The 21,144-nt window shown below is 36.3% G+C and overlaps 1 protein-coding gene across 5 annotated transcripts in view; it reads left to right on the forward strand.

Moving 5' to 3' along the window:
- IDE (insulin degrading enzyme) overlaps positions 1–21,144 on the forward strand; it is a 111,651-nt gene that overhangs the window by 63,470 nt on the left and 27,037 nt on the right. For all 5 annotated transcript variants that reach the window (XM_074339386.2, XM_074339387.2, XM_019739427.3 and 2 more), the window contains 8 exons: positions 2,325–2,447; positions 6,644–6,756; positions 7,272–7,434; positions 8,141–8,233; positions 8,680–8,771; positions 9,745–9,825; positions 13,341–13,444; positions 20,091–20,193. In XM_074339386.2, the coding sequence (XP_074195487.1) occupies positions 2,325–2,447; positions 6,644–6,756; positions 7,272–7,434; positions 8,141–8,233; positions 8,680–8,771; positions 9,745–9,825; positions 13,341–13,444; positions 20,091–20,193 (872 nt within the window). The remainder of the gene's footprint in view (positions 1–2,324; positions 2,448–6,643; positions 6,757–7,271; positions 7,435–8,140; positions 8,234–8,679; positions 8,772–9,744; positions 9,826–13,340; positions 13,445–20,090; positions 20,194–21,144) is intronic.

Raw genomic sequence — 21,144 nt, forward strand, 5'->3', positions numbered from 1 at the left:
CAGATTTTCCATTCTATCTATTGGATGTTAAATATTAGTCTTATACTTTTTTACGTGTATTTTTTTCTAATTTGGTGTAAGCCTGCCAATGTCAGGATAGGAGATTAAGCCTAAGAAAAGTAAAGTAACTTGTTCAAGATCATGCAAGCAAAAGACGGCTGACCCTGGATTAGATGATAGCTGTGCCAACACCAAAGCCAGTGCCTGTTTCTCTGTACCTCCCTACCTGGGGATGATGGTACAGATAGTAACAGAGTCCACTTGGTAATTTAAGGACTAATTATGGAATTGTGCTTTATGTCCTGCTTTTCATTTCCTCATCTAACTGTTTCTGGAGAACTTCCACCAGCTAGCTTTACTGTTTTTAGAAAACCCTTTTAAAGGACTTGTTATAAAAGCGTTCAACTTAATGGCAAGCCTGGCTCTTTGGCCCATTTGTACCTAGTATCCTTGTTTCTCTTTGTCAGTGTATTGAGAGCTGACTATCCTGACTCCAGGAGACTCGTAGTAGAGAACCTTCTCCTCTTTCTAATTCAGGAGCTTCTGAGGATACAAAACTGCCCGTCTGGGCTGCGTTCCCAAATAGACCACTATTTCCTTTTGTCATCACGTATTAGAAAGACTAAAAACATCTAGGCAGCAAAGAAATGAGGATTTGTGGAATGGTATTTATTTGTCGCTCAAAGTCACTTTTAAGAACAAATGTGATTGTCTCTGTTTACCAGTTTGGCCAGAGATCCAGCCAGTATCATTAGGTTTTTGTACCTTAGGGGATCCAGGTTGCTGTTGACAGTGGTATCTTTGGCACATTTTTCATTTAACTTGAAGTATAATAAATACACAGAGTGTATGTGGCTTTGATAAATTGTTGTGGTTTTGACTTTTGCTGCTATTTGAAGAATGAATGTACTGGAATCTTAGCTTGGCAATGTAAATGATTAAGGAAGCTCTGAGTACTAATCCCTCTAGAACAGAGGCTTTTAGAATTTTCATTTAGTGGAAAAGGAAACACCATCAATGGAGAACTTCAAGCCATTACCCAGCAAAAAGCTTCTTTTTTTCCTGATGAGTTGGGGCTCTGGATACTTTTAAGAGCATTTGAACCCCCTTTTCCCCCTTCAAGTAGAGTGAGGGGATGTCCCAGGACCCCATGTAGAGCTGATCTGGAGTTGGACTGAGTCTTTAGTGAGAAACAGACTAGTTAAGAACCTGGAAGCTTGACTAGCAGGCTACTGCTAGTGAATGTGAGTACAGTTTATTGCTTTGGGACTAGACAAAGGTTAAAAAGGTTAATGAGTACTTGCTAGGCTGTTACTTGCACACTCCACTGGATCTGTGCATTCAAGCTTTCTGGGGCATGAATCTTGGCTCAGTACTATGCAGATCTGTGGGTCTAAAGACTGGGTCTGAGATTGCCATCTGGTGGCTCTCTCTAGATGTTCAGTTTAGTGAAAGGGACTCTCCCAATGTCAGTTCATCAACCACTAATTATAATAACCCAAGGGGGAAAATTACATCAAGAATATGTTCAGCCATAGTTTCATCTCTGCAGATAAAAGACAAGGAGCCAATTTAGGAGTGTAAACAGGAACAATAATAAAAGTTTTTATACTAGGATCTGAGGATATTTCTAGTCAAGATGCCATTTTCAGAGAGACACCAATCATTGAAATTCCAGCCCTCAGTCTCTAAGTTGCAAGCTTTTTATTAGAAAGGTAGTACTTAGAGAGTTTGGCTATTTGCTTTTGACATGCATATTTTATCCTAATTTGATTTGTTACTAGATTTCATAAGAGATCTCATAGTGGTACACTAATACATCACTTGAGACATAAAAATAGCATTGTATCCTATTTTTTTTTTACCAGTATAGATTAAATCACATCACAAATTTAATGCTTCATCCAAGAATAGTATATTTGTTTCCACAAGTAACTTGGCAAATTCCAAAAAGATCCCTCAGTGACTATGTTCAATTAATTATGGAGCACATAGGGAATTAAAGTAGGTATGAATGGAGGTCAGGTGGATCTCATTTTGTCTTATAAGTGCTCATAACGCCTACTATCTCATAGGGATTTTAAGAAGCGTAATTTTTCTAAAGCACTTCAAGTTCCTGAGGAAAAATCTCTAGTTTAAAATGTTACGAGTTTGTACAAACTGTCTCATTTACCCAATTTACATTCAAACATATTTGACTAATCATCATGTGTGTTAGTTTGAAGTCTTTTTTAAATTCATCTTATAGCAATGTCAGTAATAATTTCAAAATTTTAAGTCCACATATTTTACTTTTTCTAAGAAATGTTTTTCCTCCTTTTCAGGTAACAAATATACTCTGGAGACTAGACCAACCCAAGAAGGCATTGATGTAAGACAAGAGCTACTGAAATTCCATTCTACTTATTATTCATCCAACTTAATGGCTATTTGTGTTTTAGGTCGAGGTAAGAATCCTTAGCATTTTTTCATAGAATTGGGTAATAGCAGTTTTCCATTTTGGCTTTTTCAAAGCGTTTAGAAGAAGGATAGTATTTAGAAGAAATACTATCCTTTAGAAGAAAGATACTACCCTTTATCTGCTCAGAGGCTTTTGAAAATGATCTTGTTAGAGAATATGTGGAGGGCAATTTTGTTTTTAACTCACTGTGTTCTAAAAAAAAGCTTAGGTGATTTTAAATGGAGACCTGAAAAAAATATAAATTAATAGTAGGTGCTCTTAAGTACGTACTAGTAAACAAAGGATGTATAAAGGAAAAGATTGACAGGTTTGACCTGATAAAAATTCAAAAACTAGAAACAGCATTAAAAGACAGATGATGATAAACTGGAAAAACTTTGGAATATAAACCACAAAGGTTTGATTATTTAAAAATGCAAATTAACTAATGATAATATATTGTTTCCCCCATTAAATTACCATAATTTTGTTTTTGGTAATACCCATTATGGAGGAGAGGTATTCTTTTGTGTTGGTGGTGATGTATACAATTCATACAATTGCTCCACCCTTTCTGGAGGACAGTTTAACAAGATGCACCATGCTTAAAATGTACATTTCTACTTCTAGAAATGCAGTTTAAGGAAATAATCAGAATTGTTCAAACAGGTCAGGTGTGAGGATGTTTCTGTCAGCATAGTATTTATTAGTGAAAAGTTAGAAACAATCTAAATGTTCATTAATAGGAGATTGGTTAAAATGTTGATGTTATAGCAATATAATAGCACACCTTATAGAAAATAGCATCCCTTCTCCCACTTTCTGTCCTCTACCTGCTTTAGTTTTCTTTATAATATTTATTACCACCTTTGTTGTCTACTATATCAGAATGTAAGTTACTTGAGAATAGAAACTGTTTTGTTCACTGCTTTCTCCCTCGTGCTTCCTGGGATGGTCTTTGGTACATCATAGGTACTTGGTAAATAAATACTGTAAGAATAAACAATTTTATGACAGCATTTTAATAACATGGGAAAACGTTCTTAGTATATTAAATAGAAAACAAACGTAGTCTATAAAAACACTGTGTGCTATATGGTCCCATTTGGGGATATGAAAAAAATTCTAATAGATGCAAATGGTAGGCATATGAGGAAACAGAAAAACACATACTGGAAATTTAATAATGTGCTGTAGTAGTTAAGAACTCATGCTCCAGAGTCCCACACCTTGGGTTTGAATTCCAGATATACTTCCTACTTTGTTGTGTGGCTGTGAGCTAACGAAGTTACTTCAGTTCTCTGAACCTCAGTTTTTGCCTTTGTAAAATGGAGGTGGCACCTCATGTCTGTTTTGAGGTTTCATTGAGATAATGCAGAAAAGGTGTTTAGCATAGTACCTGGCACATAGCAAAAGCTCCATTAATGGTGGCTACTCTTAGCATCCCATAATCATGAGGTTATGGATGACTTTTGTTCTCTTTGCTTTTGTTTTTCTAAGTTTTCTGCTATTGGCAAATGTTACTTAGGTAGTTAGAAAATAAACGATTATGTATATTTTAACTTGGTAATAGGAACCAGGATAAAAAATGGGTCCAAGGAGTAAGGGCTAATAAAGTGTGCTTTATAATCCTACGTACTTTCTAAATGTAGGTAGGTCTGGAGTGTTAAATATCACGTGGTATTTAGAGTCTAGTCCTGGCAATAGGTGCCCAAACTGTATTTTTGTCTATGTCATACTGAGATAAAACACATGATTTTAATAAGCACTTATTGGGCAGTTGATAATGATAGCAGGTGAATCAGACATGAACCCTGCTTGGTTTAGTGGAAGTGACAGAATAAGTGTCTAAACGAAACGAGATGTTTTCAGTTCCCTGATCACATACACATCACTCTCCCAGTGGGACTGACCTGTGCTAAGCTCAGTGAACTTGATGAGGGGTCTGGTAGACATGTCCTTACAGTACAGAGGAGTTAGCAGGAAGCAGGATCTCTTAGAGGATTAAAAGCTAATCCGTCCTTCTTCTGGGACCAGGGTAGAGAAAGAGTTACGATGTGGAAGGATTTCTGTCACAAAGGGACAAAAACGTTTTTCTCTGTTCTCCCATGGGGCCGTCCCTCTAGTTGTGGCAGCACTAATTACCTGGACACTTGGCAAATAGGTACCTATCAAGTATGGACACTTATTGCCAAGTCCTATGATGTAAAGATGAATGAGACCCAATTCCCTGATCTCTGGTAGCTCACAGCTGAGTGGTGAAGACAGATTGCAGTATTGTACAGATGCCTTACCTTTAAAAATCTACCTTTTTTGCTTTTGGGCTACAAATACTCAAAAGGTGTATCTGGTAGAATGCCTTTTGCTGTAAAGCGCCTCGCTGTCATCAGCACTTCAGGTCAACAAACCTTTGTTGGCTGCCCACCTTGTTTCAAGTCACATGTCCCATCTGCGTCTCTTTATGTCAAAGATGTCTCTGATATTTCTCACTCCAAATATACCTACTTCATTCCTGAGTTCACTTTTTATATAACAAGCAGCCATTGATCTGCCTTGGATTTGGATCTGGATATTTTGGGGTCCTTCATACATGCCAAAAAAATTGAAGTAAACACACAAAATTTTATAAATAAAGTGCAAATGCCCACATTCATAGGCCTAGAAAAGAATTTCATACTATATAAAGGCAGTTCTCAAATAGTGATTAAATGCTCTCTCGAGAGTTCATAGAAAGTTCAAAATGGGTCATAGATTATCAAGGGAAATTTCTTACTTGATTCACACGCTTCCTGAAAATAACAAGTGATAAATGTTTATACCATTTATAAATAACCTATTTTTGAGACAGAATCAAGGTGAGTGGTTATCTTGTTTATAAAAAGAGAACCTTTTTTGCATATTTTCCTTTTTAGAATAATAATAATGTATACACAGAAAAAATTTCGTCCAACACAGAAGGGTATAAAATGGAAATCAAGTTCTTCTTCCTCATCCCATCCAAGACTACCTCTTCAAAGATAGTCACTTTCAGTCATTTCTTATTATGCTTTCAAAAGTAGAATTTTGTTAATATACTTACGTATATGTATGTTTGTTAAAAAATTAAACAAGATTATATTACATGGCATTGTTTTGTTGCCTGTAGTTTTCATTTAATAGAGCTTTGAGATATTTCCATATCAGCAAGTACAGATCTCTCCCTCATTAAACAGCTGCATAAAATTCTAATGTACAGACATTTCATAACATCTACACATTGATAGATGTTTAGGTCATTCCCATTTTTTGTTGTTATAAACAGTGCTGCAGTGAACATCTTATACATATAACTTTATAAACTTTTGCGAGTATAACTCTTTATAAAAAAAATATAGGTAGCAGAACTTCATTTTGGTGGCCATATAATTTTATCAACAATGAAAAGTCTTTGAGTAAGTTTGGCATACACATTATGATATAGAATCATTTAATGTTAGACCTTGGAAGAGACTTGTGATCATCTCACCCAACTTCCTTGTTTTATAGAACCTGGAGTGGATAACCACTTTGTCTAAGTGGTCAGTTGACATGGTTGCTTGGTAAAGCTGTGGTTAGAATCCAAGTCCTCTGATCCCCACCCAGGATTCTTTTCATCATTTTATACTATTCCCCCACAAAATCAAACTCTATTTGACTTTTAACAATGGGCATAGATAAAGTGAATGTCTCAGTCTATCAGCTGATGATGGTTTAGTATATACTTATTGGGAATTGTAGGTAAAATAGTTTCCAAACGCAACTAATTATTCTATTATTTTTTTCTAATATTTGTTTTAAATTTATTGCAAGATAACATTTGTGAAACAGTTTTTTAAACGATAAAGAAGCAGACACATGAGGTATAATCACTATCAATATTGCTTAGCAGCTTTAGAAGTTATATAGTCACTGGTAGGACTTAATTGAGTGCTTCAATTTTATCAAAAGCAGTTTGTTTTTGTTTTTAATTCTAAATTTTCCTTTTAATAGTCCTGAGATGTTTCAGGAGATCCTTTGGTTCCCCCCTCCCTGCTTTATTGAGATATAACTGACATATAACGTGTAAGTTTAAGGTGTACAATGTAGTGATTTTATATATGTACATATGATCCCAAGGTCTTAAATACTGCTTGTCGTATGTTATGATTAGGTTAAGTTCTGTTTTCATTATTTGTTTTATTTTAGAATCTTTAGACGACTTGACTAATCTGGTGGTAAAGTTATTTTCTGAAGTAGAGAACAAAAATGTGCCATTACCAGAATTCCCTGAACACCCTTTCCAAGAAGAACATCTTAAAGTAAGTACATGTATTTCTAGTTTTTTTTTTTTTTTATGGACTTAACATATGCCTAGTTTACCAAAGAGTAGGTGAAAAATTTGAGAGGTTTCATTATTTATATAGCTTTTAGTATTTGGATAATCAAATCACTTTCACATTTATTAGGGACAAGTATCACCAAAAAGATACCAATATGATCTGATCTTTGCATGCTAAAGGTAGTTTTGGTAGCGATAGCCTTGGCAGACTATAAAAGCTATGATCTAGTGCCAGTAGGCAAGCATCCAGAAGTTTTTAGCTGCATGGGCTAGGGGACCAAACATGGGCCGCATACCAACTGTAATGACATTCCACAAGAAAGAGGCCAGGCCTTTCTTTCTCTGTGATCAGTAGGGTTTTCTCTGGCAATTGATTGTTTCCAGAATTTGGGCTACTTCCATGATAATCAGTATTATTCACAATGCGTAAATATTTTATTCCGTAGGTGTTGGATATAGCGAATCTTTTGTGATTTGTTTGTTTTTTTTCCCCAGCAAATTTACAAAATAGTACCCATTAAGGATATAAGGAATCTTTATGTGACATTTCCCATACCTGACCTTCAGAAATACTACAAATCAAATCCTGGTCATTATCTGGGTCATCTCATTGGGCACGAAGGTCCTGGAAGTCTGTTATCAGAACTTAAATCAAAGGGTAAGTCTGTTGTGCTCCAACTTCTGAGTGTAGTACCCCACCATATCTTTCACTCTGGCTTTCAATTGCTCCTAACTATTTTCTGTGAAAAACTGTTTTTGGGTGAGACCATTTGGAAATACGGGAAAGTAAGGTGGTAGTTGTTAGTGTGCTTTGTTTTACGCTTTTTTTTTTCCTTTTTTTTTGTGTGCTTTGTTTTTCGCTTTTTTTTTCCTTTTTTTATAATTTCTTTTACCCTTCATAAGATATTGTGGTGCATGTTTTAAATAAAAAAAGAGGTTAAAAAGTACAAGCTCACATTGGATATTCTTTACCATCTCTGTGAAATGTCAATACCCATTGTTTATTTCCCTGCTCTTACCCATGAAACCAGAGGGTGTAGTAGGATCTAGTTAACAGATGATTTCCAAGGCTCCTCTTATCTCAGACTCTGCTTTTATATAACACACATAGTAATCTACTCTTGATTTGGGAACTGACTTAAGGAGTCCTGAGGAAAGCTCCCAACCCCCCAAAAATCCCTCGAGTCTTCTGCAGTGTCTGAAACTGCTTTTCTGAACTTTTTTCTGTTTTTTGGGGGGATGGTCTTTTCTGCAAGAGGTCTACTCTAATCTTTGGGGAACATACAGTATGTAATTTTTAAAAAATTCCTTGTCTTAAAAGAAGCTACACATGTAGTCATGTTGATGTCCTTTGAATGTTACAGGCTGGGTTAATACTCTTGTTGGTGGGCAGAAGGAAGGAGCCCGAGGTTTTATGTTTTTTATCATTAATGTGGACTTGACTGAGGAAGGATTATGTAAGTATTGACTTTTTTATTTTTGAATGAACATTGACTTCATGTGATTTATTTTTTTAAACTTCTTTATGTTGTGGATCTCTTTCATGTTGTAAAACTTTATACATTTTAATTCATCCAATTTATCCATTGTATTTTTCATGTGTAACATGGCCTTCATTTCATGGATGATTTTCCCACCTTAACGACTGATCATTATGTTGCACTTGTAAAATGTGGACTTGGCTTTTCATTTGCTTGTTTACTGACCCAAAGCCCCTTCTGTCATATATCCCAGAGCCTGGAGGGCCATGTGTGTGGAACCCTAAAAACCAGGCCCACGGAGGTGAGAACTCCATTTCTAAGAGGGACCAACTTCTACTTACCTGAATTTACGTTAGGAGTGAGCTCACTGATTTATAGGATTTGAGGACTGAATGGTTTTTAAGTGTGCCCCTTTTTTCCAGTACATGTTGAAGATATAATTTTGCACATGTTTCAATACATTCAGAAGTTACGTGCAGAAGGACCTCAAGAATGGGTTTTCCAAGAATGCAAGGTACTTTTGTTTCACCAAAATTTTTCTTAAAATTTTCATAAAACATATATATGTGAATTAATTTAAATTTAAGGCCCACTGAAACTTGAAGGGTTTTTTTTTTCCTAATCTAAATACAATTTTGTAATGCATAGCAGCTTTAGTTAAGGCTTAGTTGTACTCGTCTGATTGGCTGTCTGGGGCACAGAAGAGTGAAGACATCATGTAGCCTTTTTCAGGAGGGAAGAAAGCCAGCAGTTTCTTGAGCTTCTCTCTATCAGGGCTAACTTGACTATGCCGGAAGCCTCATTTATTACCAGCCTCATTGGACCTGGTAATAAAAATCTGTAGCAAACTTTCAAGGAAATAGTGAATTTGTTTTATATATGATTGTGGTCTTAAAAGTGATTTTATGACTGTATGTATGGAAAAGCCTGGCTATTTTCTCTCTCTCTCTCTCTCTCTCTCTCTCTCTCTCTCTCTCTCTCTCTCTCTCTCTCTCTCTCTCCCATAAAACAAAACGTATTTGTCTTCCAAAATTTTAAAGGCTTCTTTTAAAAGGGTTTTTTTTTAAAATATGGACTTTATATTTAAGGCCTATCAAAATTCTGAAATGTATTTTAGGATGAAAGATATCCTCTTTACCTAGGTAAGTTTCAAGGTATAATCTCTGTGAAATTTTTGACAATAAATTCTAATCTGGGTGCAATTCTCTGAATGGGTCAACACAATCATCATCAATGCAACTGTGGTATCTCACAAGTGTCTTTTACACAGTTTTTCTAATTCTTTCACTAATTTGGCTATAGAATCATATTCTCTATGTTATTTTCATTCATGTTCTATACATTTCTAAATCAAGCATAGTCATTTTACAGAAAGTGGAATAATGTTAAATATAGAGTAGATATTCTATAGTGCAAAACAGACACTAAAAAAGGTATTTAAAAATAATAATTAACTTATGTCTAATTGGATTAACTTTCCATTTTAGGACTTGAATGCTGTTGCTTTTAGGTTTAAAGATAAAGAGAGACCACGGGGCTATACCTCTAAGATTGCAGGAATATTACATGTAAGTTTGCTGTTATTTTACTGTATATATTGGTTTATAGAGTATTTCAGTAATCCTACATATCTTTCAGTACTACATAAATGATAAAAATTGAAGCTGCAGTATAAAATTTTAGATTTTGCAGCAACCAGGCAAACTTTGATGTCAAGACATGCTTAAAATCTTAATTTTCATCATCCTAAAAATGATCATCTGTAATATTTTTCATTACCTAGGCATTTTGCTTATTGGCTTTAAATATTTTTCAGTTCTGCAATATATCAGTTGCTAATTATGTGAAAGCTATAGATCATTCACTTTTCTCCGTTTCCATTGCTACCACTCTAGTCTGAACTACCAGTGTTTCTTGCCTGCACTACGATCATAGTCTGTTACCAGGGTTCCCTGTTTTCCTTCTTGTCCCCACTATAGTTTATTCTTCCAGCCTCAGTGATCTTTTGAAAACCAAAATCAGATGTTTCAAGTCCTTCATTGGTTTCCCATCAGAATTGGAATAAAATCCAAAACTTGACCTTGGCCTTCAGGGTGGATCTGGCCCCAGCCTATCTTTTTGATCATATTCCATACCACTCCCTAGCCCACCTTTCCCATTTCCATTCCACTCCAGTGATGCTATTGCCTAATCTTCAAGCATTAAGTTTATTCCTCCCTCTCAGGGTCTTTATACTTGGTGTTTTCTCTACCTGGAATACTCTCTGATCTTTGCTAGTTTCTTCTTATCTTTTAGGTCTCCAATCAAATGTCTCCTCAGAGAGACCTTACCTGGCTCCCAATCATACCCCTGCCCTTTTTTAACTTCTTCAAAGCACCTATCAATATAATGACAGTATTTGTTTATTGTCTGCCTCCCTCCCAATTAGAATATAAGTTCCTTAAAGAACAGGGGCATCATCTGTCTTATTTTTTTTCTTTTTTTTTTTTAATAGTTTCAGATGCACAAAACAAAGTAATACTTAGATGTTTATCATTTATATCCCTCACACTGTGTCAACCCCCCTCCCCCCATCCGCTATCCCTCTGACATTGCACACAGCCATTACATCTCCACTGTCTCTATTCCTAATGCTGTATTCCCCTTCCTGTAAGTATATACATATATATATATATATATAGTTGACATTCATTATTGTTCGGCTTCAGCTTCAGGTGTACAATGCAGTGATCAGGCATCTACATCATCCCTGAGGTGGTCTCCCTAACAAGACAAGTATTCCATCAGATACCCTACAAAATCTTTACAACATTATTGATTACATTCCCCAAATTAACTTTCGTAACCCCATGGCAATCTTGTGGTTACTGACTGCTTTCTAATCCCCTCACCTTCCCTCTTATTCCCACCCCCCTCCCATCTAGCAACCCTCAGTTTTTCCTCTATGTCTCTGAAACTGTTTCCGATTAGTTCATTCACTTATACTTTTCTTTAGATTCCACATATAAGTGAGATCATATGGTATTTGTCTTTCTCTGTTTGACTTATTTCACTTAACATAATGTTCTCTAGGTCCATCCATGTTGTTGCAAATGGTAAGATTTCTTTCTTCTTTATGGCTGTGTAATACTCCATTGTATAAATGTACCACAGTTTCTTAATCCAGTTGTCTACCGATGGGCATTTTGGTTGTTTCCATGTCTTGGCTATTGTGTATAGTGCTGCAATAAACATAGGAGTGCATAAATTTTTTTGAATTAGAGTTTTGGATTTCTCTGGATAAATACCTAGGAGTGGAATTGCTGGATCATAAGGTAGTTCCATTTTCAGATTTTTGAGATACCTCCATACTGTTTTCCATAGTGGCTGCACCAATCTGCAATCCCACCAACAGTGCACAAGGGTTCCCTTTTCTCCACATCCACGCCAGCACTTGTTGTTTGTTGATTTATTGATGATAGGTGTGAGGTGGTATCTCATTGTGGTTTTTATTTGCATTTCTCTGATGGTTAGTGAAGTTGAGCATTTTTTAAATAATGTCTGTTTGCCATTTGTATGTCCTTTTTAGAAAAATGTCTCTTTATGTCCTCTGCCCATTTTTTAATTGGGTTGTTTGTTTTTTTGGAGTTGAGTTGGGTGTGTTTTTTATAAATTTGTGATATCAACCCCTTATCGGATATGTCATTGGCAAATACCTTTTCCCATTCAGTAGGATCCTTTTTTGTTTTATTGATGGTTTCCTTTGCTGTGAAAAAACTTTTTAGTTTGATGTAATCCCACATGTTTATTTTTTCTCTTACTTCCCTTGCGTGAGGGGATACATCAGTAAAAATCTTACTCTGGGTAATATCTGTAAACTTTCTTCCTATATTTTCTTCTAGGAATTTTATGGTTTCAGATCTTACATTTAAGTCTTTAAGCCATTTTGAATTTATTTTTGTATATGGTGTAAGGAGGTGGTCCAGCTTCATTTTTCTGCATGTGTCTGTCCCGGTTTCCCAACATGATTTATTGAATAGACTGTCTTTACCCCACCGTAAATTCTTGCTTCCATTGTCGTAGATTAAATGGTCATATAGGCATGGATTTATTTCCGGGCTCTCTATTCTGTTCCATTGATCTATGTGTCTATTTTTATGCCAGTACCATGCTGTTTTGATTACTGTAGCCTTGTAGTATAATTTGATGTCAGGTTTCGTTATACCTCCCACTTTGTTCTTACTTCTCAAGATTGCTGAGGCTATCTGGGGTATTTTATGGTTCCATATAAATTTTAGGATTATATGTTCTATTTCTGTGAAAAACGTCATTGGTAGTTTGATAGGAATTGTGTTGAATATGTATATTGCCTTAGGCAGTACGGACATTTTAACTATATTAATTCTTCCTATCCATGAACATGGGATGTGTTTCCATCTATTTGTATCTTCTTTCATTTCTTTCTTCAGTGTCTTACAATTTTCTTATCTGTCTTATTTACCATTGTATCCATAGCAGTACCAAGAATAGTGCGTGGTACTGACTAGGTGTTCATTAAATACCTGTTGAATGAATGCATCAATCTGTCTGAGTATATTAGAAGTTGCTCTTAATAAAAAGCATCTTTTACATTATTTTTCTTCACTAGCTGAAAATATAAGCTATTTTCCCCCCACAACAACTTTCTAAATGCTTATCTGTCTGATTGCTATGGAAACTTGAGAGAAATTCTATTGATAAAAATATATGTACTTTATATTAAGAATCTTGTAGTTATCAGCATTTAACCATCAAATTTTCTTATCAAGTACTCAGTTTTAAGCCAGAAATATTACTCACATTTTTCCCTGGACTAAATTGTGATTTTACTCTCAATAATGTAAGTGTATTTGGGGATTAACTACAAAAATCATGCCACAATATAAAACTGCTTAAAATATGGTCAGAAAGCAAAAAGAGAAGATTTTCTAGTAGAGTAAAATTTTCATTGAAGGAAGGGGGGGGTATAAAATAATGTATTTAATGTATTAGAGATTTGTTTGCTTTTTAATAAGTTAGCTTTGCACATTTTATTTATTTATTTATTTATTTTCCTTTTTCAAAGTATTATCCCCTAGAAGAAGTGCTCACAGCTGAATGTTTACTGGAAGAATTTAGACCCGATTTAATAGAGATGGTTCTCGATAAACTCAGACCAGAAAATGTCCGGTGAGTCACTCTACATGTTTTACTGTTACATACTCAATTTTCAATAATGATCAGAATCTGAAATTTTGAAATTGCGAATAAAACGTTAAAACTTTTTATCAAGCATGATTACGAAAGGAGAGAGAATAGTATAATGAACAATACCAAGCTTCAACAATCAGTACATGGCCAGTCTTTTTTATCTTTACCCACCTGCTTCACTTACCCTCCCTCCACTCTAAATTTTTTTGAGACAATATCTCTAAAACATGAAGACTTGTTTTGTTAACATAATCATAATTTCATTATCATGAATAAATAATAGATCATCTTAACCTGGCTTCATCCTAACTCAAATGCCCAAAGAACCCAGCTTACCTATCTGGTTTAATAAATAAGTGAGAACACTCTTCTTTTTTGTTTGTTTGTTTGTTTGTTTGTTGTTTTTTAAAGATTTTATTGGGGAAGGGGAACAGGAATTTATTGGGGAACAGTGTGTACTTCTAGGACTTTCTTCCAAGTCAAGTTGTTGTCCTTTCAGTCTTAGTTGTGGAGGGCACAGCTCAGCTCCAGGTCCAGTTGCCATTGCTAGTTGCAGAGGGCACAGCCCACCATCCCTTGTGGGAGTCGAACTGTCAACCTTGTGGTTGAGAGGACATGCTCCAACAAACTGAGCCATCCAGGAGGGAGCTCAGCTCAAGGTGCCGTGTTCAATGTTAGCTGCAGGGGGCGCTGCCCACCATCCCTTGTGGGGACTCGAGGAATTGAACTGGCAGCCTTGTGGTTGAGAGCCCACTGGCCCATGTAGGAATCCAACCGGAGCCTTCGGAGTCAGGAGCATGTAGCTCTAACCGCCTGAGCCACCGGTCCGGCCCTTCTTTTTGATTTTTTTGAGTGGAAGTAAGGATTACAATTTCAGAATTCTTCTGACCATCCAGTGATAAATCAGGAGATCAGAAGTTGTAGGAGTTCTTACAGTTAACAGAGGTATTCCTGTTAGAAGAAGTTCAGCCGTAAAGAGATTATGAGCTAACACATGATATTTCTGCCTTAAAATTGAATTTCATCTATATTGTTCTAAAGTCAAATAATAAAAGCAGTATACTAGACAGACATGTATTTTGCATTTTTAATTTTTCTCCTCAAGCTCATATTTCCAAAATTATGGGAACTTAATGATTGAATAGATAATGTCTTTTGACACAGTAATTTATGAATAAAATCAACCATTATCCATTATCCATATGAAAAAAGATGAAGCTTGACCTTTACCTTACACCATTCATAAACATGAATTTGAGATAGATTATAGACCTAAGTATAAAAGCTAAAACTATATAACATCTAGAAGAAAGCATAGGAAAATATCTTAAACTTTGGGATAGGCAAAGATTTTTTAGACCACAAAAAGCAGTAATCATTAAAGAAAGAACATTGATAAATTAGACTTCATTGAGATAAAAACTTCTGCTCATAAGGTCATTTATGCATTTGCTTACATAATTAAGGTATATTGAAGAAAAATACTCAGAGTACATACTAAATTATTTTAGGCAAGTGAAAACGTTTAAATATTTGTATTTTCCTCAATGTAGCTTATACATTCTTTAAAAAAAAGAAACCTAAATCCTGCTGAGTTTTATTATAGACCTTCTAAAACCAAAACCTCCTGTCAGCACAAGGAGAAAAAGCTTTAAACTTAAATAATAGAACTCACTAGAAAATTGGTAAGATTCCTTTCAGTGACCAGTTATGAGTGGTTTTGTTACTTACTAGTCATGAGATCTTGGATGGGTCACTTTTTTCTTTAACCAATGTTTATTGAATAACTAATGTGAAAACTCAGAGTTCATCATCCTGCAAAGGGGACATGTGAAAAGTTAACTTCATTAATGTCTTGAACGCAGGCTCTCATTTAATTTCCTTGAAACTTGCCCATCTGCAAAATAACGATAGTACTTTATCTTCCTAGCTGATGCAAAATGATTTAACAAAGTTGAAAAGTATTGTACAAATACAAGGTCATGCTATTAAGATTATATTATTTGCTAAGGATGTGCTTTTTTTGCAAGAAAAATGATTTCAATTATATTCATATAATCCTTGCTGCAATAGAGCAAGCAATTTATCCCAGCAACGCTTCGTAGGAGTAAATTTGCAGGAGTATACATTTTACTTTTGTTTAAATTGCCTGTTTCTAAATTTGATATCTTATGCAATTAGAGTTGAGAACCTTTTCTTCTCTCTACCCTCACCTTTGAAGAAAAAGCGTTTTCTCTATAGGATTGGTCTCTACGGCTGTTATAATTTTAACTGTAGCAGGTCAGTGATACAGTACAAAACAGCCTGCAATAATAGTGCCAGCTGCCAGGCCAGACTGAGGTTGCTTAAGGGTAAGATTTCTTTCTTTAATACCTACTAAGACAAATTTAACGTTGCAACCAGGTAGGAAAATAAACAGGAAAATCCTTCAGAATGAAAGGAACGTTAAAGGTCACTTAATCTACCCTTCATTAGGTATATCTCTTCTGCAATATCTCCAACAGCCTCAGCTTAAATTCCTCCAAAGATGGGGAATTCATTAAATATCCGGGTTCCCAGTTCCATTTTGCCAGTCTTAATTGTTAGAAAGTTATTTTGAATGTTGAGACTTGATTTACTTTTTCAAAGATGTTTATCTGTTACTACTCCATCATCATCATCACCCGCCTCCTTTGATCCTATCATTTGGTGCCCATTTTGCCATATTAAACCTACAAATACAGCTGTAAAGTCTTTGCCACATGCCTTGTGTCAGTCATAAATTCCATTCATTTGGGAGGAGTTACTCTTGGTGAGTCCATGCAGGTCCTCGTGATAACTGTCTTCTTGTCCAAATATTTGATAGTTTGACAGTTGACTGTAGAATTTTGTCAGGGGTCAATGCGTAATCCAGTGATTTATGGTTTTTAGGCTACACTCCTTTCCCTTTCTGAAAATTAGAGCATTCGCACATCTCCTGTCTTCTGCCCCTTCTCCTGTCCTCTGGGATTTCTAAAAGGTGATGGGCAGATATTCTACTGGAATTTATTAGTTGCCTAAGCATCAGAGAATATGACTCATCTGTGTAAGTTCATTTGAATCATATGGCTGGCTCACTCACCAATCCTGGGCTTCAATTCCTTTTTTCTGTTTTTAGTCCACCTTTGCAGTTTAAAGACCCATGTTTCTTTCTAAGACAATCAATGTACATAGGAGGTGAGTAGCCCTGTTGTCTAACATGAGATCAGCATATCACATCCAGCTTTAGGTCGTGTATCCTATTGGATTATGAATTCCTTCTAGATAGGCACTGTGTTTTATCTTTCCGAGAATTCAAGCTGGTATTGGCTCAGTAAAAGTTGATTAAATATTCTAAACTTTTAGCCTAACCTTTCTTTTTTCTTGCTTTGAAAAACCGTTTTTCAACATGTTTTTTAGCGTTTTTCATGGACCTCAATTTCCTTAGCACTCATGTCACTGTTCTTCAAGTTTGATTTTGAGTCTCATCAATAGATTGTTTTTCACCTGCTTTCTTCTGTGTGTATCTTTTAAAAATAAGACTTGATATCATGATATTATAGAATTCTACCTACTAATGGAAGGATAGAGTTCTTATAGTTAGAATCCTTATGTAAAAAGTAATGAAACTGAAGCCCTGCGACTTGCCTAATTTAGATCTTAACCTTGACTTTGGCAAGATCTCAAAGAAAGTGAGTCACAACTATCTACCAGAATCCAAGTTTTTGATGGCCATGTATGTCTGTGCCCTTTCTAGTAATTCTGTTTGCATTCATCACATTTATCTATAAAGCCTCTCCTTATTCTTGGATGTCTGCTCCCTTTTTATCTCTCAGGGATTATTTATAAAAACCTCATGAGAATTTATTGTTTGGGAACCATATTGCCTTTTAACATCTATAGTCAGGATATTTCTTGTTTCTGAATGGGTCCCATCCAGCTCCAACAGCTATTCATTCCCTCTGAACATTCTAGCCCACTGTTTCTTTTTCTCGCTGTTGTAAATTTCAGTATGAAAAGAAAAGGTCATTTTCTCTCATATTTCCAAGGATCACGTCAGCACCACATCAGTATCGAATTCTTTGTGATCAGAATTAAAGGAGAGCATTGCCACACACATAGGTGCCTGCACACACAGAACACAATTTAAGAAAAAAATTCACCAAGACTATTTTTAGCATAATTAGATGCCCAGCATATAGTCTAAGATGATACAATATCTGTGCCAGTTTTTCTTAGCTGTCTGCAGTTAAATATACTGCAGCTATCTGTGGTATACTTTGATTATTGTGACTTCTCTTTTCTCCTAATTCAAGTGCTCTTGTGCTTCCACACTGGTTCATAGATTTCAATTTAGGTTTGAGGTGTGTATATGCTGTCTCTGTTGTTATTCCCCTTCCCTACCTTTCATCATTTTTTTTTAAAATACATACTCTTCCATTGTATGTTTCAGTTTTGAATTCCTCAGTGGTACACTAACTCTTGGTCTGCAAAGGTATCTCTTTTTGACAGGCCCATATTCAGTATTTGCCTAGTTTGAGAAACTATGTTTATATAATTAATATTTACTTCCTTATAATAACATTTCAGACATTACCCATACACTTTACTATGTGACTATCTGAATCCCTTAGGATTCTACCTGACAAATCTCCTTAATTTCCCTGCTTTTTTAACCTGAGCATTACTGGGCAGCCTCCAGGGTCTGCTTCTTTCTGTGTCATAGAGTCATCCTCCCAGAGCATTTGGCAGCTTTCCCTGAGCTTTTTCACCTTCTCTCTCAGAAGTAAGTTTAAAGTTTTCTTGTTTCACAGGGCAAGTCCACTGATAAATGAATGCTTCAGGTTTCACAAGTCATTATCAGTCCCTTGTGCCTTATTCTGATGCATGGGCTGTCCCTTCAGGGAAACCAAAACCATCTATGTAACAAACTTTTCCAAAATCAAGTGTGTCGTGGAAGAGAAGATGGGAGTATCACTGCTCTACCAGGTTATTCTACTTCTTAACACATTTTTCAGAGGTCTCCTTGAGAATCAATCCATCCATTTTTGAGAAATCAGTAGGAGTGGAAGCAGTTTCTAGGGCTGAGTCTTACTAGGCTCTGTCATATATTGAATGATAGCCCTTAAGAAACAGCATGTACCCTTCATGCGGCCATGTGATTTCTATACATACTTTATACATACCTCCCAAAAGGGATTCTCAAACAGCCAACATGCATCACTTCTGGACACGATGACAGAACTCTTTCATCCATTAAACCCTGTGATTCCTGTCTATGTTTCTGTGGAACAGGTTCTTATTTAGCGTGTTTTCTAGAACTGGTAGTGATCAGCGGCAGCAAGGTCACATTAGGAACTCCTTGAACCGGAAGATTATTCAGTCATACTAGCAGATAAATGTCAGATTATTATATCTACCCTAAAGCAGGTGATAAGGTCAAGTCCAGTTAGCCGGGTAGAGTATTTTGTGTAGAATGAATAAGACATAGGTGGTTGTTCAGACAATCAAGCTTTGAAGTTGGAGAGGTCCAATGAGGGGCAGGTATTTGAAACACAGATTAGGATTCAAAAAATGGGTATATATTCAGCAGAGGAGAGTTTTGATTCCAAGTACTTGGCCTTCAGCTGTGAGGCCAGCATTTGGAGGTTACAGCCAAACCTCTGGGAGGACAGATGAGAACAATCAGGAACAGATACGGACCTACTTGAATTGGCACATAAGGGAGAAGCTATTGGCCTAGAACTCCTTTGTCCACAGGATTCAAAATAAGATTGGTTCCAGCCTGGAGTTGAGTCTGCTGGTGAGAGTGTAATGATTCCGACTTTGATAATTAAAAGATAGCAGGGGCAGAAGTGTCCTTCATCATCCTGCACAGGGACAGGAGTTCCACTGGTCCAGGGCTTCTTTTGCGCCTCCATTCTTGTTCCCTTATCTTTTGACATTATTTTACCTCCACCTTCCCTCCCTGAACTTTTTTTGTCCTTCTGACTTCTGGGCTATTTCTATTCTCCCATCAAACAAACAAACAAACAAACAAACAAACAACTTTTAATAAACCAGAAGATAGAAAGGTGCTTCCTGGTCTTGTCCCTTTGTCTTCTAGCAGCAGGAAGACCAATGTACATGTAGTAGCTATATTTGATGGTCGTCTCTGGCAGGAAAACAAATATAGAGCACAAACTTCGCAAGTAATAAAGTGTGTTTTTGTTTTGTTTTGATCTCTGGATGAGCCAACAGGCTTTCTTAGCCACTCTTGTTAACCCCGGGCCTGCACTGTTCCTGGGAGGAAGTACTTTGTTTTGCTTTTTTAAGTACTGTTTTTCAACTGACCTTGTTCCATTTTTCCCTCGCTACTTACTCGTAAAATTTTAGTTAATAGCATACCCACAAGAATCTTTCCTGTGAATACTTTTCATACTGAAAATGATGGGCTATAACGAAAGGATAACAGACTCTATACATATCTTGCCTATTTCAGTTAAGCCTTGTAGAATTTACCGGGTCTTAAAGGCCCAACACATTCTTGGCTGTCATTTCTATTTTCATGAGTCAGGGTCTATAAATTTATATATACAGCATGAGTTTATAGGTTTTTATTCTGTTTGTTTTTTCCATCTATCTCTAGGGTTGCAGTAGTTTCCAAATCTTTTGAAGGCAAAACTGATCGCACAGAAGAGTGGTATGGAACCCACTACAAACAAGAAGCTATACCCGATGAAGTCATTAAGGTAGGGTTTACTCATCTGCGAATAAGCCTGGTGTGTGAGGGACACAGAAGAACATGCGCTCCCTTGGTCACCAACTCATGGCACAGGGAGTGGTGAGTGATGGCCCAGCACTGTATATACTGTCCTGGGAAAAGTGAACAAGGAGCTGGAGAGCAGGAACTTAGGTTTTGTATAAGGAAATGGCGCTATGGCCACCTTCTCGTGTCTGTCAAATCAGCAGGGCTGTCAGGCACACTCCCAGCCTCATGCAGTCAAAGGTCATCGAAGTCCAAAGTACCCAGAGAAGCAAAGGTACGAAGACAGGCAGGAAGAGATGGAAGTAGGGAGCATGAAAAACAGACGCATGGATTACAGAGAGCTCACGACCTTGTTAGGAACACAGGCAGGGAGGAGTCTTTGGGATTCCTACTGTCTTCGCTTTAGGAGATGCTATATTTTATGTCTCATCCTGTATCATTGCTCATTTTGTCAACATAAGGGAATTAGGATTCATTTCAAAACAGGTATGTTTAGATAGCATATTACACCATTCAGTAGTTTTCAAGATTCTGTTTGTGAATCTTATCTACTTACTTAGTATTTTTCCTTTTCAGTTCTTCTTGGCTGTGTAGCTGTAGCTTTGAGATTTACATGAGCTTTATTCATGGTGAGATACCAGGAAGCCTTGCTCTGATTAGATTCTAGTTAAATCCAAGTAACGGACATTTCTTAAATGTACCTGTGGAATGACAATACAGAAAAAATAAGAGTTTAAGAAAGAAAATTGTTACTGGTACTTCTCTGACATATTCACATCACTGGAGCTCTTTAGTGTCTGAAAATACCCATCTTGCTAAACTGTGAGGGAAGCTGATCGCCCTTGAATTATGCTCAGTCTGAACTAATCCTAAAATGAGAGAACCCATTCCCCGAATGGGAATTTTTTCAAAACAAATTTATCTGGGACTTCAG

The sequence above is a fragment of the Rhinolophus sinicus genome, chromosome 15 (genome assembly GCF_057876585.1).
Source record: "Rhinolophus sinicus isolate RSI-liver-muscle chromosome 15, RSI-T2T, whole genome shotgun sequence".
Classification (NCBI taxonomy): Eukaryota; Metazoa; Chordata; class Mammalia; order Chiroptera; family Rhinolophidae; genus Rhinolophus; species Rhinolophus sinicus.